Below are 16,625 nucleotides of genomic sequence, written 5' to 3'. Positions count from 1 at the left end.
TTGTCGTTGAACATTCTAACCGATTGTCCTACAATTAATTCTGAATAAGGCATTTTATTTGCTTTTCGATCAAAATAATGTTTCATGGTTGTTTTCTTCTTATTGAGACTAGTCCTATAGTTATCTGTTGATTTCACTTGGGGTGATACTTTTAAGAATTCACGGTTAACAGGTAATAGGGTACGAAACAATCTACCCATTAACAGTTCTGCTGGTGACGGAAAATCATTCGATAACGGAGTTGTTCTATAGTTTAATAAAGCAAGGTTAGAATCGTGGTTACTCTCCATTGACTTAAAATTAACCGTTTTCACTGTTCCAATAGCCCTTTCTGCTTGTCCATTACTCTGGGCATATCGTGGGCTGGAGGTATGATGATTAATATCATATTTTACACATAATTGTTTGAACAATTCACTAGCATATTGTGGTCCATTGTCTGACATTATTACTTCTGGAATTCCATATTCAGATATCACTGATTTTGTATGGGCTACAACACACTCTGCAGTCATTGTTTTACCTAAACATCTAACGACAGGAAACTTTGAGAAATAGTCTACAAAGATTATATAGTGGGTCTGTTTAATATCAAAAATATCTGTGCCTATTTTCTGCCATGGATATTCTGGTGTTGCATGAGGTAATAAAGGTTCACTTGACTGTTTATATTGATGTGCTTGACATACTTGACATTTTGATATCGTGTTCTTGATATCTAAGGTTATACCAGGCCAGAATAAAGATTGTCGTGCACGCAGAAGGCATTTCTCTATACCAAGATGTCCTTCATGTAGAAGTTTAAGAGTATCTTCACGTAATGAGGTAGGTATGATAAGACGATGGGATTTAAAAATTAAATTATCTTCAACACACAAATCTTTTCTGTAATTCCAATAATCTAGAATTTCTTTCGGACAATCATGTCTGTCATTAGGCCATCCATCAATTATGGTTAACTTTAATATTTTTAAAGTTGGGTTTTGACAAGTTAGTGTGCGTTAATTTTCTCAACTGTTGAGCTTGAAGCAGTGGTGTGTTTAGTTATAGTGTTGATTAGAATTTCTGGTAAGTCCTCCTCCCTCTTCCGATAGAAGGCTGGATCAACTCTTGACAAAGCATCCGCTATGACGTTTGTTTTACCTGGTATGTACTCAACCTTTACATCATACTTAGTTGTCCGTAATAGAAGTCGTTGTAGTCGTGGACTGGACTTGCTTATTTGTTTACGAAATATTGATTCAAGAGGCTTGTGGTCAGTCTGAAGAAGTACTGGTTTTCCATATATAAAATAGTGAAATTTCTCAAGGCTCCAGACCACTGCTAATAGTTCTCTTTCGATATTGCTGTATCACTGTTCTGTCTCGGTAAGTGAACTTGATTTGTAGCATATGGGTATAGAATCTTGTAGGAGGGTACAACCCAGTCCTTGTGTGCTTGCATCACATTGTATGACATTCTCTTTCTTTGGGTCGTAGTAGGTAAGTGTGGACAAATTAGCTATTTCTGTTTTGATATCACCAAAAGCTTTCTCATGTTCAGGATACCATTGAAAAACTGAATTCTTTTTGAGTAAATCTCTGAGAGGTGCTGAAATCGTAGCCAATATTGGACAGAAACGATTGAGGAAATTTACCATACCAAGAAAAGAGTGTAGATCTTCTTTTGAACTTGGTGCTCTCATGTTGAATATACCATCTATTTTCTAGGGGTCAGGTTTTAATCCATCTGGAGTCCAGATATGACCAAAGAATTTTGTTTCTGCAACTTTCAGCTGAAACTTATCTGGATTAAACCTTATGTTCATTTCTCTGGCTCTCTTCAGAAGATTATGTAGATTTCTGTCATGATCCACTTCATTTTCACCGAATACAAATATATCGTCGGCTATACCAAAGACCTCGTCCATTTTTCGCTGAAAAATATCCTGACTAACAACCAATCCAAAAGGTAATCTGTTGAACTTGAACCTGCCAAATGGTGTAGCAAAGGTAGTTAAATATGAACTGGCTTCATCTAATTCCACCATCCAGTAGCCTGAACGAACATCTAGAACTGAGAAATAGTTTGAATTTGACAGTTTAGGAATTATATCGTCGATTGTACGAGTATAATAATGCTCTCGTTGAATATTTTTGTTTAGGTCTCTAGGGTCAAGACAGATGCGTAAATCGTGTGTAGAATTGTGTTTCTCTATAACAACAAAGCTATTCACCCATTCTGTAGGCTTGTAAACTTTGGAGATGACATTCATGTCCTCCATTCGCTGGAGTTCTGCCTGGAATCTGCCCTGTAAGTGAATACTAACAGATCTTGGAGGGTTAACAACTGGAATGCTGTCTTCTCTCAATTTGATTTTATAATGATCACCAGGAAATTGTCCTATTCCGTTGAATACATCTTTGTAATCTTCAAGAACGGATTCTTTTGTGAGACGTTTCTTCACTGAGTAATTAACTTTGACTAAGTTCATCAATCTACAGGTTTTGAGTCCTAGAATGGCTGGACCATCGCTAGATGTAACGTTAAAATCAACCTCGTATTGAACATTTTTATGTCTGAGATACAAGATGCATAAGCCTAGGTTGACTATTTTAGAACCACCATAACCTGTGAGTGTAGATGTAGGAGGTTTGAGCTGGTAATTATGTGGAAATAACTTCTCATATATATTCTTGGGTAGAATATCAGCCTCAGCTCCTGTGTCGACTTGGAACTGTACACTTCTATGACGTTTATATGTACGTTTAGTTGTGACGGGTAAGTTTATTAGGCATTTATCTTGAGAAATGTTGTGTTGAACAATCTGACTAGGATCGTCTTCATCTGGTTTGTTGTCGACTGAACCAATAAATAGTTTATCCATATCAAACTCTTCTGTTTCTACTGTATTAATATCAGAGTTTTGCTGTGAAAGGCATACCCTAGCAAAGTGACCAAATTTATGGCATATTTTACATCTATTGTTGTTGGCTGGGCATTGTCTTCTTGTATGAGCCTGTTCACCACAATATCTGCAGGAATTCTTACTTCCTTGTCTTGAATAGGCTTGAGGAGAGTTTGGCTTCTTAGCTGATGAACTGTGACCTCTATATGATGAAAATTGTGGCTTAATGGGGTGTGATTTTCTTTGCTGTTGTTGAAATCGTTGATTTGGACCTTGATACGACCTATTGTTATATTTATATGAACGGGTCTGGTCACTAAAAGATTGCTGATTTCGGTGTTGAACAGCATATACGGAATCACTGGCAGTAGTGGCATGCATTTCCTTCATTTGGTTAGCAGTGCATTCTTCTGTGCGGGCATACAGTATAGCATCATTTTGAGTAAGCCGATTCCCTTTTGATATACACTTGAATTTTACTTTCTCGTTGGCCATGCCGAATACGAGAGTGTCACGAACTTGTTCTTCAACAAAGTTGTCAGGAAATCCACAATCTCTAATGGTGAGACGAATTTCTGTGAGGAAATCTTCGAGGCTTTTAGATCCTTGCTCCATTTTTCTTAACTTATATCGATGAACCAGGAAATTAGTTTGGGGGTTGACAAAAAGTTCAAATCTCTCCCAGTAGCTTTCTAGAAGCTTTGCTTGGTCATCACTCAAATTCCAGGAGTTATAAAGTTCAAATCCCCTGTCCCCAGACCAGATAAGAAGATACTTGCACTGAATGTCTTCGTCCAAATCTTTAAGTGGTCCTTGGAAAATGGTCTCGCACTTTTGTTTCCATAGTCTGTAACGACTTGGCAATTCAGCGACTGTCTCCCAGTCAATTTGAGGCCCATCATTAATACCTGCTAATGCCGCTGCCATGTTCATTGATTAACAGATGTCTATCCCACTTCTGACACCATGACTAATGATGGGATTCTTTAATAGACATCTAGTTTCATTATTTAATAAACTTTATAAGATTGTAACAAACCGCCATTATTGATGTACAATAAAGCATGTCTTTTATGGTTACTATATTTAGAAGCAACTCCACTGACTAATCACGTGACATAATATCGCATGCAACCGATATACTGTAGAGTTGGTAATAAAACTAGAGAATGTGACACTTTATACTTCTGATAAAGTTCTTCGTTATGTAGACAAGTGGGGTGATTGAGTTAACATTTCTGACAAGTCTCCTTTATTCTGCAGTCTTTCCGAGTGTGACCATAATAAAGGCAACTATTGCATACTCGCTTTTGGTACAATAAATTTCTTCTTTCTGGTAGTGGAATTTTGAGGAACTTCTTACAGGTGCACATATCGTGTTGCTCTTTACAATAGTGACAATAAGGTTTCTTGGGTTGTGACGATTTCTTATCTTCTACTATTTTCTTTTATTCAGTTTCATCACTTGTAAATGTGGTGGTCTTTGATGTAGATGATTGTGTGGGTATGGTTAATGATGCAAAACTATGACTTCTTCTAGGCTGCTGTGGCCATTTATCTAGTTCTTTATCACTATATCTTACACTTCTGTCTCTGTATCTAAAAGACTTTTTATCTTCAGAATCCTTTTGGTACATTGTAGTCATCACTGGATTACATGCTATTCTGGCCTCTTTCTCTATAAAATTACAAAATACAGTAAACTTGGGATAATGTCTTCCATTTTCTTTTCTGCTGATTTCAAGGTTACTTTTATTTCTACCATCTCCTGCTAGGTAATCATCAACTAACCGACCCCATCTCCCAACGATATGGTTTAGTAATTTTCTTAATATCTTTTTACTTTCCTCAGGATCATTCAAGATTTTTAAATATTCATTTTGCTGCATTGCTGTTTTACAGTGCTGAAGAAAATCAGAGAATTTTATTAATCCAGGGCCATCCTGTGACGAAATTCTTGGCCAATCTCTCAATTTTCTTCTGTAGGCTTCACAGACTTTGAAATTGTCTCCATATCTGTCATCGAGTCTATCCCTGGCACTTTGATAAGCATTTTCAGTATCCTGTTGTAGAAAACCAAGTATAGCATCCTTGGCATCCCCTCCAGTATATCTGCCTAAATAATACAATCTACCAGCAGTTGTGGTTATTCTACTTTCCACCAAAGTTTCATATGATTTGATCCATATGGGATATTGTAATAAATCGCCTTGAAACACTTCAGGTTCAGGTTTTGGGCAATGAATCGCTATCCCATCTTTTTGACATAAGATTGACAAGCTCTGTAAGGCTATTATCTTGACGAACTTCTGGTAGTGCGGGTAAAGGTTGATTTACAAACTCTGTAGGGCTATTATCTTGCTGAACTTCTGGTGGTGGGGGTAAAGGTTGACTGTACTTCGACTGTGTTTCTAAATAACTATCCATTAAATCTTTGTTATCAAGAGGCCCACCATTTACATACGGCAAAGTTGAATCCATGACAACAGACGTATTATATTCTTCTTCTCTATCTATAAATTCAATTACAGCCTTTGTCTTTGATAATTCTTCTAGCATTTTCAGTTTCTCTAAATCTCGCTGAGATCTTTGAATTTCAGCTTCTTTTTCAGCTTGCAATCTTTTAATTTCAGCTTCCTTATAAGTTTGCAATCTTTTAATTTCAGCTTCCTTGTCAATTTTAAGTTGATAAAATTTCAATTCAGTTTCTAGGAGGGTTGCTTTCTTAACCATTTCCGATCTTGTTGAACTAGCAACAGAGAAGTATTTCGAATATTTGGATTTGACAGAAGGACCATGTGAAACTCTTGATCTTTTATCTTCTTGATCTATTTTTTCTTTCTTTTCCTCTCCATCAACTATTTCTACTTCTATAGGATATTTAGGATTTGTTGTCATCTTGATCTTGAAACTTAATCTCAAAGCTTGAAGTATGTGAAATTCCCTAGAAATTCTTGGTGTCTTTAAATGAAAATGACTAGGTAGATAACTTGAACTTGATGCAAAATATATTCTATAAATATCAAGGTCTTAATAATTTCAGGCTCGATAGGTATCTTTAGTTCTCTGTAAGAGTATCTTCTTAGTTCCTAACAAAGCAGGTGTCTTGGTATTTCTTGAAAAAGGTAAGTATGTTACAATGCCATGTAATGTATAGGTGTCTTGGTAATAAATAGTTCCATACAAAACAGGCGTCTTAAATTTACATGTCCCTTTAATGTCAATGAATCAGCGGCGGCTTTTCTTTGATCTAGGATTGAGAATTCTCGTGCAGTGTATCACAGATTACTGACAAATAATTTATCCTTCAAAATGTCTAATTTATCAAAACGTTATAAAACTATGATGAATAAATTACTCTTGATGCTGTGAATTTCTAACATTTTCCGTTTTCACGTGATACACTATACACAGCTTACTTTTACTGTTCAATTTATTCCACGACAACTTCTAAAACACAAAAGTCTTTTCTTTACTTGAAATTGGTATTATCGATGCTCGGCAGCATATCACAATTTTCTTGACAAAACCATCAAAGTTTTTTTACTGTAACGGCTGGAGACCATGCTTGTTTTAACTTTACGTCCCCGGGTTGGCCGTTTTGGATATTCAGGCGTTCTGGACTTCACACATAATCAAAGTCGTAACAAATAACAATTTTAATTCTATATGAAGCACGTAAAAAACTTTGTGATGGCATACAACTTGATAACAATTGAAAATGCAGCCATGCTCTTCACATGAGACACATGTCTGCCGGTTATAGGGAAATTACAGATTGACTAATCAAACAATTTCTTAATTTACAATATTACCGATGGTGAATGGAATGTCAACAGAATTTTAAAATTATGAAATATCAAACATAATAGCATCTCTATCTCCGTAACAGTAGGTAGATGCAACTATGTTGTTAGAAATAACAGATTTTGTAAATTTTGTGATAATAAGGTGAAGATGAGTAGCAATTTGTATCAATACGTAAAAAATATAAAGATATTAGCTGTAAATATATTAAACCATATTATAGATTAGCTAAGATAATAAAAATGAAAACAAGACAATTTGTCTTCGATATCACCTTGGGGGGAAGCGAACGTTAAACAGTAAGAACAACATCATTGGTAGCATGACTTACCTTAGACAATCTCTTTATATCAGATGAATAACAATATGTATCACTTGATATTCCATCAAAATAACAGTACAAGCAGCTGAATTGAATAGAGGAATGTTGTCAAAAAAAGTTAAACTCTAACTCGGTCAATATTGTTCTATGATTAGTTCCTGTCTATGATTAGAACAATCAACAAAAGGGCCCTGTCAACAGACAGGTTAAGAATGAGTTCGCGAGAGAATTATGCAAAATTTAGAAAAACCGGTGTCGTCGATTTTGACCAAACTTTGCAGATTTGGTCATTGGGTACCCCGTATACCCCACATGAAATATGAGGGTCACCAACCCTGTAGTTACGAGAACCAGCTATAGCTATTTTAGAGTAAAAAAAAACGCCATTTGTAAAAAAAAAAACCTTTTAATTCAAATGTTTCCCATAAATTGCCTATTGATTTTTTATTTTTTTTAATTATTTTTTTATGAATGATCTTGTCTACTACTTCAATATATATGACTATTAAATTTTTCCGAAACCATTTGAAGCTATGAAGAATTTATTTTGAGACGTAGCTTTTGCTATATGCTAAAACATATAAATTTCATGATGCTATATCTCGCCCACTGCGGGGCTTAGGACAATTCTATTAATAATGGATGTTGAGGACTACTAATACTAATATTTGGTTTTGACAAAATGACTGGCACGGATTTCTTTTATATTAAATTTGATGGTCGAACTTGAAGAAAATGACTTCATTTTTGACTTCATTTTTCCAATAAAATCATTCATTGCCTAGATTATTAGGCCAGATAATGCCCCAAGCAACCGACTTCCAACAACCCCGTGTTAGGCCGGTCCAGATGATTCGGGAGTTCCACAAGGACCAGTCCTTGGACCTGTCTTTTCTGTAATGTATACTAAGAATTTAGGACAACTATGCAGATGATACACAGCTGATCGCAAATTATTCCCTTTCAAAAACTGTTCCATCCCCTAATTGTACACATGACATTAAAGCATAGAACTAGAATACTAGTTCTAAGATTAAAGATAGGATGACAAGAAATATGTTGAAATTAAATTTAATTGAATTAATTAAATTAAAATGTATTTTATGTGGTCCAAATACACATCTGCAAAAATACAAGTTCAAATGATATGGTTGTACGAGATGCAATATTTGTACCATGAGACACTGTGGAGAAGTTAGGTGTCCTCTTACGGTCCAATTTGAGCATGGACAGTCACATTAGTGAAATTTGTCGAAACTGTTATCTTCGATACAGGAACATTGGCCATATAAGACACTTTATTAGCCAGGAAGCAGCTGCTACACTTTTATGTTCTTTGGTATTCTCAATGATTGACTACTGTAACAGCCTGTTAGTAGAAACATCTAGTGCCACTATTAAAAAAAAATTAACTTGTACAAAATACTGCAGCTCAAATTCTTACCAGATCATCAAAATACTCCCATATTACTCCTGTTCTGAAATCATTCCATTGACTGCCAATTCATGAAAGAATCATCTTCAAAAGTCTGTCTTTGACATATCAGTGTGTGAATGGCTTAGCTCAATTATACTTATGTAACCTTATGCAAATACAAGTTTCCTCGTGTAACCTCCGGTCGAATACACCTTCATCAGTTGTGTTGCCTAAACTGCGGAACAATCTTCCAGAGATCATTAAATCATCATTAAACCCTTTCTTGTTTTACATCAAGACTTAAAACTCATCTTGTTATCAGGATTAATTAAATTAATTTAATTGTATGCGCAGTGGACATGCCTCTGTACATGGAGTACGTGCGCTATATAAATCAGCTGTTCATTTCCCCGTCTTTTGCACAAATAAAATGCGGTTTAGTGGGCAGTTATCTGAAAGAAACTACAATAGCATATTCCTGAAGCAATAGCCCGAGAAATTGCCATTGCTGGATTGACTTCTAATACTTATGTTTTTGGGGGAGTGTGTCTATTCTTCCCGTTCAATCAAATCGCTCCTAAGTACAGTCTTTCGTTTAATCTGGGGTCTTCCCTAAAACTTTGGACAGTGATTTAAGGTATTAAAAACGGTGAAAGTATCGTTCGTCTCCGAACAGTATTGTTTACATTGTAGCCATTTTGATAGCCTCGTTTATCGTGCAATTAGTTTTTCTGCAATATTCTGCTATGCACTGGTTAATTGGGCATAATAAATTTCGGGAATCATGAGGTAACATTATGTAAACATATTTGGAGCTCTGATTAAACTCGAATGATATTGTTACGCAGTTAGGTATTGGTTGTTAATCGGACTATTGACCAGTCATAATTTGGAACAGAAATTTGCTTTCATTACGGCAGTGCTGAGTGGGATTAGGTCTAATCAAACGAAAAACTGTAGGGAGTATGCTACAATAGTGACCTTACTCTCATATACTATTTGTTTTTGTCTTTTTGAAATATCGCTTGATTCTTTAGTCAAGTATAGACAGAAGTACATGACTACTACACTATTTAATTTTAAAAATTCATTATCCTTCTACTAGATCATGAGATTATATTGCCGAATTAATAAAATGTTGAAAAATAGTCTAGAGAGATTAGTTGTATTTACCAAGAACAGCTCTTTTGTCATTTACAGTAAATTAAGCTTTTCAAAATTTTAACGGTGTAACTGTGAGTTCAGTTTTTGTGATTAGATACATATTAGACAGATAAACAGATAGATGGATAGATAGATAGATAGATGATTAGATAGTAGATAGTAAAGTATAGTGATATTTTTTAATTTGAAATACTTATTGGTAATAAGTATTTGTAGTTTTGATAATGGAACATTTTTTAAACGTGAATTATTTGATGAAAGTATATAATGTGTTTATATTTATTTGTTTATTTCTATTTCTATTATGGCTTGCTCTTAATGGAACTGGAACCCACGTTAATTTGGTTTCCAGTGCTATGTTACACTTTTCATTGTGTAAATAAAGCAGTTTATGTTTTTGTCATTTTTGTTGAAAATCGTTATTTTTAGACAAAAATGGAAATTATTTACTACTCAACGGGTCGAGTGCCACCCAATTTTTTTCTTGATCTTAATACTATAGATCATTGCCTTTTCAGTCAGCATTCCAAAAAAATACTTAAACCCGCAGTGGGTGAGGTATAGATAGAATAAAATGACATACCTAAATTGATCTATTTTGGTACCTTACAGCACTAAGTCTCTATACCAAAAACCTCTCAATGAAAGTCCATCAAACTTTCAGAATGTATACTTACTAACCATATCTGCTACCCTATAAAGTTTCATTAATCTATTCGTCGTAGTTTAGTTGTAAGCCATAATTGAAAAGTGGCCTAAAAATGATGATTTTTTGGCTTTTTTCGGTCTAAAAATTTCAAATATTTTTCTACACTCTAAAAATGGTTCGATTGATCTAAAATTGTGGCAGTGGGGTTTGGAGGGATTACCCATCATACATAAAAAAATGATGAAAATCGGTCACCCACCATGTGCCGGTCCCTGCATGGTTCTCTTGCAAACGCATTCTTAAACATACATCTGAATTTCATATCCACTGCAAATTAATTATTAAAATAACTACTGAACATGTCAGTGTTGATTTAAGGAATAATGAGTGAAGTGTAAGCCAAAATTTTGCGTCTCGTTAGTGGTACAAGACAATTCACAATCTGGACTGCTTCATGCAACAATGGATTATCTATGAAAATATCCAAACCATTATTGATGAGACTTTATTTAATTGGCTTATTATTACCAAGTTAATTTTTGAATAAACTTAACTCATCTACACTGAGAACGTTTTGCTCCACATTCAAGAAATGTTCGGTTTGACATTTTACATGGATTACTGCTCCGTTCTAATCATATTGTGTTTCCCGAGTTGACCATCTGGAAATATCGTTTTTGCAGTAGATACATCCTAGTATTAATATTAATGCAAAATATAAGTAAATACAATTGTCTTGGGGCGAATTCTGATTTTGTCAAAGTGAATTCTGGTGTTTTAAAGTAATTTATTATTAATGTAAAATATAAGTAAATACGAAGGTCTTAAGTGCGAATTCCGAAATTTTGAAAGGGATTTCCGGTGTTTATATGTTTTAAATGTCCGATTTTCTCAAAGTGAATTCCGGTGTTTTAAGCAATTTATTATTAATGTAAAATATTAGTAAGTACGAAGGTCTTAAATGCGAATTCCAATATTTTGAAAGTGAATTCTGGTTTTTATGTTTTCAGCGTGAATGTCGGTGATTTACGGTAAATTATTATTAATGTAAAATATTTGTAAATACGAAGGTCTTAAAGTGCGAATTCTGATATGTTGAAAGTGAATTCCGATGGTTATATGTTTTCAATGTGAATCCCGGTGATTTACAGTAAATTATTATTAATGTAAAATATTAGTAAATACGAAGGTCTTAAAGTGTGAATCCCGATATATGTGAATTCCGGTGATTTTATTTGTTTTAAAGTAATTCAATAATAATATTAATGGAAAATAGGAAGATTTTACGGGCGAATTCTGATATCTTAAAGTGAATTAAGGTGAGATTCCGGTGATTGTAAGTGAATCCTTGTGATTGTAAGTGAATTCCGGTGATTAGTCTACCCGTTCTATATTACGTAGCAAAACGATGTACTACAAGTACATTTATATTTAAAGAAGTACTCCATTTTACAAATAGCCGGCGCAAGGAGCGAAGTAGACGTTGAAATTTGCAGGCCGCCGACTCTTAATGAAATCCCTGTGTAGGTGTTTATTAGGTGAATGCCTTGATGGAATTCAAAGATGAGCATTGTCTGCTTAGGCTAAGCAGAGACAAGCAGTTTGATTGGTTGATGCTTTGGAACACGAAAATTTTAGTTTTATTAAGTGAGAGTGATGAAACTTGGTGTATAGTTTCATTATATCAATACCTTGATTAAGTTTGATAATGAGCATTTTCGGTTCAGGGTAAGCAGAGCGATCAGCAATTTGATTGGTCAAGACTTTGGAGCTCGATAACTTTGATTCTAATTGAGTGAGATTGATGAAACTTCATGTATAGCTTCATTACATCAATACCTTGACTAACTACGAGGATAAGCATTTTCTGCTTAGGCTTAGGAGATACTTCAATCTGATTGGTCGAGACTTTGGAACACAATAACTCTCCTTCTAATTGAGGTAGAATGTTTAAACTTGGTGTAGGTGTTTATAGGTGAATGCCTTGATGAAGTTTGAAGATGAGCAGTTACTGCAATTTGATTGTTGATGCTTTGGGACAAGATAACTTTAGTTCTAATTAAGTGAGAGTGTTGAAACTTGGTGTATAGTTTATTACATCAATACCTTGACCAACTTCGATAATAAGCAGTTTCTGCTTAGGCTTAGTAAATACTTCAAGTTCAATTTGATTGGTCGAGACTTTGGAAAACTATAACTCTCCTTCTAATTGAGGTAGAATGTTCAAACTTGGTGTAAGTGTTTATTAAGTGAATACCTTGACAGTGTTCGATCATGCACATTTTCTACTAAGGCTAAGCAGGGTCATTCCATGTCAAGTGGGTCAATTTTCAGAAAGTTGAGAAATCGATCCCCCCGAAAAAAATCTGGAAAAAATATAAGTTATTGTACATGTAAAAACTAGAAATTGTGCAAAATTTGTTGTCTGTAGCTTGACAGAGATACTGGCATTGGAGTTTTATGAGTTAGTGATAAGTTTTTGAAACAAAATATGTATCAATAATTTCTCGAGTTTCAGATATCTTGTTTTTACCTTTCTAGTGATGATATAGGGTTCGAATTCGGTAGTCTTAAAGGACTTTGTGTGGAGATTATGAATCTGTTGTACTTCTGACAATCTCTAGATAGGCTAAAATTTGGGTTTATATCTATTACTTTGTAGGTCCTGGAGCACTACAAAATCCAGAAAATATATATACTATTCAAAAAAAGTAGGGGATATTTGATTTTTAAGTGTTATTAAAGTCACCTAATGAAACTAACGAAGAAACAAATGACAAAATGAAATGAAGTTCACATTCATCGATTTATTCCAAATGATCGTTAGACTAAGTAAGGCACAGACTGACCATTATAAGGGTAAAATGATACCCGGGGTCAAACAGCAAAGTTACCACAGCATCACAACCAAGTCAGTAACGGGTAAATCCTCCTCTGTTTGCCAAACAAGCATTGATCCGACGTGGCATACTCCTAATGAGACGTCTAAGGTCATTTTGGTCCAGATTGTCCCATTCCTGTTGCAACGCAGCAGCAAGTTCTTGGACATTGGCAGGACGTTGTTGACGTTGACGTAACCTCTGTCCAAGCATGTCCCAGACATGCTCGATGGGGGAGAGGTCGGGACTCAGTGCTGGCCAAGGTAATGTGGTGATGTTCTGTTGTTGGAGGTAACCTGTAACGATCCTGGCCCTGTGACATCTTGCGTTGTCATCCTGGAAGATGAAACGGCGGCCATGACGTCGTGCGAACGGCACAACATGGACTGCCAAGATGTTGTCCCGGTAGTACTGGCCTGTAACACGCCCTGCAACAACACGCTCTTCCAGCAACAGTGATGTCTCCCCACACCATAACAGAACCACCCCCAAATCGATCATGTCTGATGACGTTAACGTCTTGGAAGCGCTCGTTTCGACGACGCCACACCCTCCTACGTCTGTCCAAAAAATCAACAGTGAACCTTGACTCATCTGAAAACATCACATTGCTCCAGCGTCGATTATCCCAGTGTTGACGATCCCTACACCAACGACGTCTTGCCTGAATGTGATGATCTCTCAAACAAGGGATCACGCGAGGACGTCGGGCGCGAAGGTGACCCCTATGCAGTCGATTCCGAATCGTCTGGCCACTCACTCTCACACCAGTGTCTGTTTGAAGACGAGCGCTGATCTGATTTGCTGTGATGACACGATTTCTCAAGGCCAAGGTACGGATAAATCGATCCTGGGCTTGAGTTGTCGCCCTTGGTCGACCTGAGCGTGGTCTGTCCTGTACAGATTGTGTATCACGGTATCTGGACCATAGCCTGCTTATGACAGACTGAGAAACATTCATCGTCCGCGCCACAACCGCCTGTGTTGTGCCGATCTGTAGCATGCCAAGGGCACGTAACCTTTCATTTTGGTTAAGCCGACGCATATCAAAATTTGTTTTCTGGTCACTAAAACAATTAAACTGATGTTTCCACCCTGGAATTCAATGCCACAATGACTGTAACATTCAAAGTCAGAGTCGTGCAAATCTTGGGTTGGACCCCCATGATGATCCCAAGCATCACCTGCATTCCATGCGGTAGCTATTGGTGCCTTTGGGCGTCACATGTAACTGGAAATGTTTCTTCTGTTAGGTTCTATAGTGACTTTTTTCGTAGTCATTTGCATATTTTAGTATTATGCCCCCAAAATCAAATATCCCCTACTTTTTTTGAATAGTATAATTACACCAAAAGTTCTTTAAGACTACCAAATTTGAGCCCTATATTTTCACTAGAAAGTTAAAAACAAGATATCTGAAAATCGAGAAAATTATTGATATATTTTGTTCGAAAACTTATCGGTAACTCCTAAAACTCAAATGCTCATATTGCAGTCAATTATCAAGCTACAGCCCACACATTTTGCATAGTTTCTAATTTTTTCATGTACAATAACATACATTTTTTCCAGATTTTTTGAGGGGGTCGATTTCCGACCCCTGGACTGCTTGACATGGACATACTAAACTTTAATTTCAAAGTCACCCAATGAAACAGTTACATGAAATATTTATAAAATATAAAGAGCTGATGTGTGATCTGCTGAAAATCTGTAACATGTGGTAAAGATGCATGCATGTAATTTAGTTTTATCACAGCTACACTACCAAATAACCAACCAAGACAAAGAATCACAGATCACCTGATCAGAAAGTGGAACTATTAAGAACTAAACCCATATAAAAGACTAAAGCGTTTCCACCACAAAAATAACACACCATAATCAGGACAACATAATTTCAGATCCATACAAATTAGAATCCACCAAACAAAACAATTATACTAATTTATATTTGCATATTAACCAAACTATAAACTCACCAACATTAATCCCAAAACATAACCCTGTTACATATAAATAACTTCTTTCTCGAACTATGAATTCTAATATACATGTATATTGATGAATTACTACAATCCATGCATCTGAATCAATTGCCAAACGATGTGTTACGTTTTGTTATGCCTTGAAAGATGTTATTCTCCTAGAATTTCTACTATGAATACCCATGTCTGAGGTTAATTGTCCCCCGTCTTTCAAAGAAAGCAGGGGACTATTAAAATGAGTTCGTTCGTCTGTCTGTCTGTCAGTCCGTGTGTCTCCGTCCGTCTGTCTGTCTGTCCATCACACATTTTGGGACACAATAAAAAAAACTCTCCTTCTAATTGAGCTAGAATGTTCAAAGTTGGTCTAGGTGTGTATAAGGTCAATGCCTTGATGGAGTATGAAGATGAGCATTTTCTGCTTAGGGTAAGCGGAGATAAGCAATTTGATTGGTTGATGCTTTGGGACACGATAACTTTAGTTCTAATTAAGTGAGATTAATGAAACTTGGTGTATAGTTTCACTGCATCAATACCTTGACAAAGTTCGATAATGAGCATTATCTGCTCAGGGTAAGCAGAGCTATAAGCAATTTGATTAGCTGAGACTTTGGAACACTGTAACTCTCCTTCTAATTGAGGAGGATGTTCAAACTTGGTGTAGGCGTTCATTAGGTGAATGCCTTGATCTAGTTTGATGATAAACATTGTCTGCTTACGGTAAGCAGAGATAAGCAATCTGATTGGTTGATGCTTTGGGGCACGATAACTTTGGTTATAATTAAGTGAGAGTGATGGAACTCCGAGTATAGATTCATTATATCATTACCTTGTCTAAGTTCGATGATGAGAATTTTCTGCTTAGGCTAAGGAGAGATAAGCAATTTGATTGGTCAGGACTTTGGAACATAACAACTCTGCTTTTAATTGAGGTAGAATGTTTAAACTTGATGTAGATGTTCATTAGGTGAATGTCTCGACCGAGTTCAATGATTAACATTTCGAGCTAAAGCTAAGCAAAGGAATTTCATTGGTCAATGCTTTAGGACAAGATAATTTTGATTCTATCTGATAGAAAGTGATGAAACTTAGTGTATAGTTGATAATCAGTTTGATTGCTTGATACTTTTGAAAAAAATAAATGTGCGATAAATTAAAATGTTTCATCTATTTATTTTGTGATTTCGACGGAGGACATAAACCTCACTGTTGGCTTGTTTATTTATGTTTCAGTTTCCTATCACAGCTTTACGAGAAATTAAAATACTCCAGTTATTGAAACATGAAAATGTTGTAAATTTGATTGAAATCTGTAGAACAAAAGGTAAGCTGAAAATATGATAGCAGCATATGCGTAACAGGTTTACATATAAGATTTAAGGAATTCCATTGTCAGTTGTATCAGTGAATTAGTGTGAAATTATTAAAGATTATCATCTGAATATGTTTAAATTATTATATTAGTTGATTGATGATAAAATACCACCTGATTCCCATTGCTGACTTGCAATCTTA

The 16,625-nt window shown here is 35.6% G+C and overlaps 1 protein-coding gene across 2 annotated transcripts in view; it reads left to right on the top strand.

Annotated features, from left to right (window-relative positions):
• LOC130012516 (cyclin-dependent kinase 9-like) overlaps positions 1-16,625 on the top strand; it is an 81,585-nt gene that overhangs the window by 48,732 nt on the left and 16,228 nt on the right. For both annotated transcript variants that reach the window (XM_056100632.1, XM_056100633.1), the window contains exon 3: positions 16,344-16,434. In XM_056100632.1, the coding sequence (XP_055956607.1) occupies positions 16,344-16,434 (91 nt within the window). The remainder of the gene's footprint in view (positions 1-16,343; positions 16,435-16,625) is intronic.

Source organism: Patella vulgata, chromosome 1, assembly GCF_932274485.2.
Source record: "Patella vulgata chromosome 1, xgPatVulg1.2, whole genome shotgun sequence".
NCBI lineage: Eukaryota > Metazoa > Mollusca > Gastropoda > Patellidae > Patella > Patella vulgata.
Note: the sequence above shows the minus strand (reverse complement) of the source record. Positions and strands in the feature narration are given on the sequence as shown.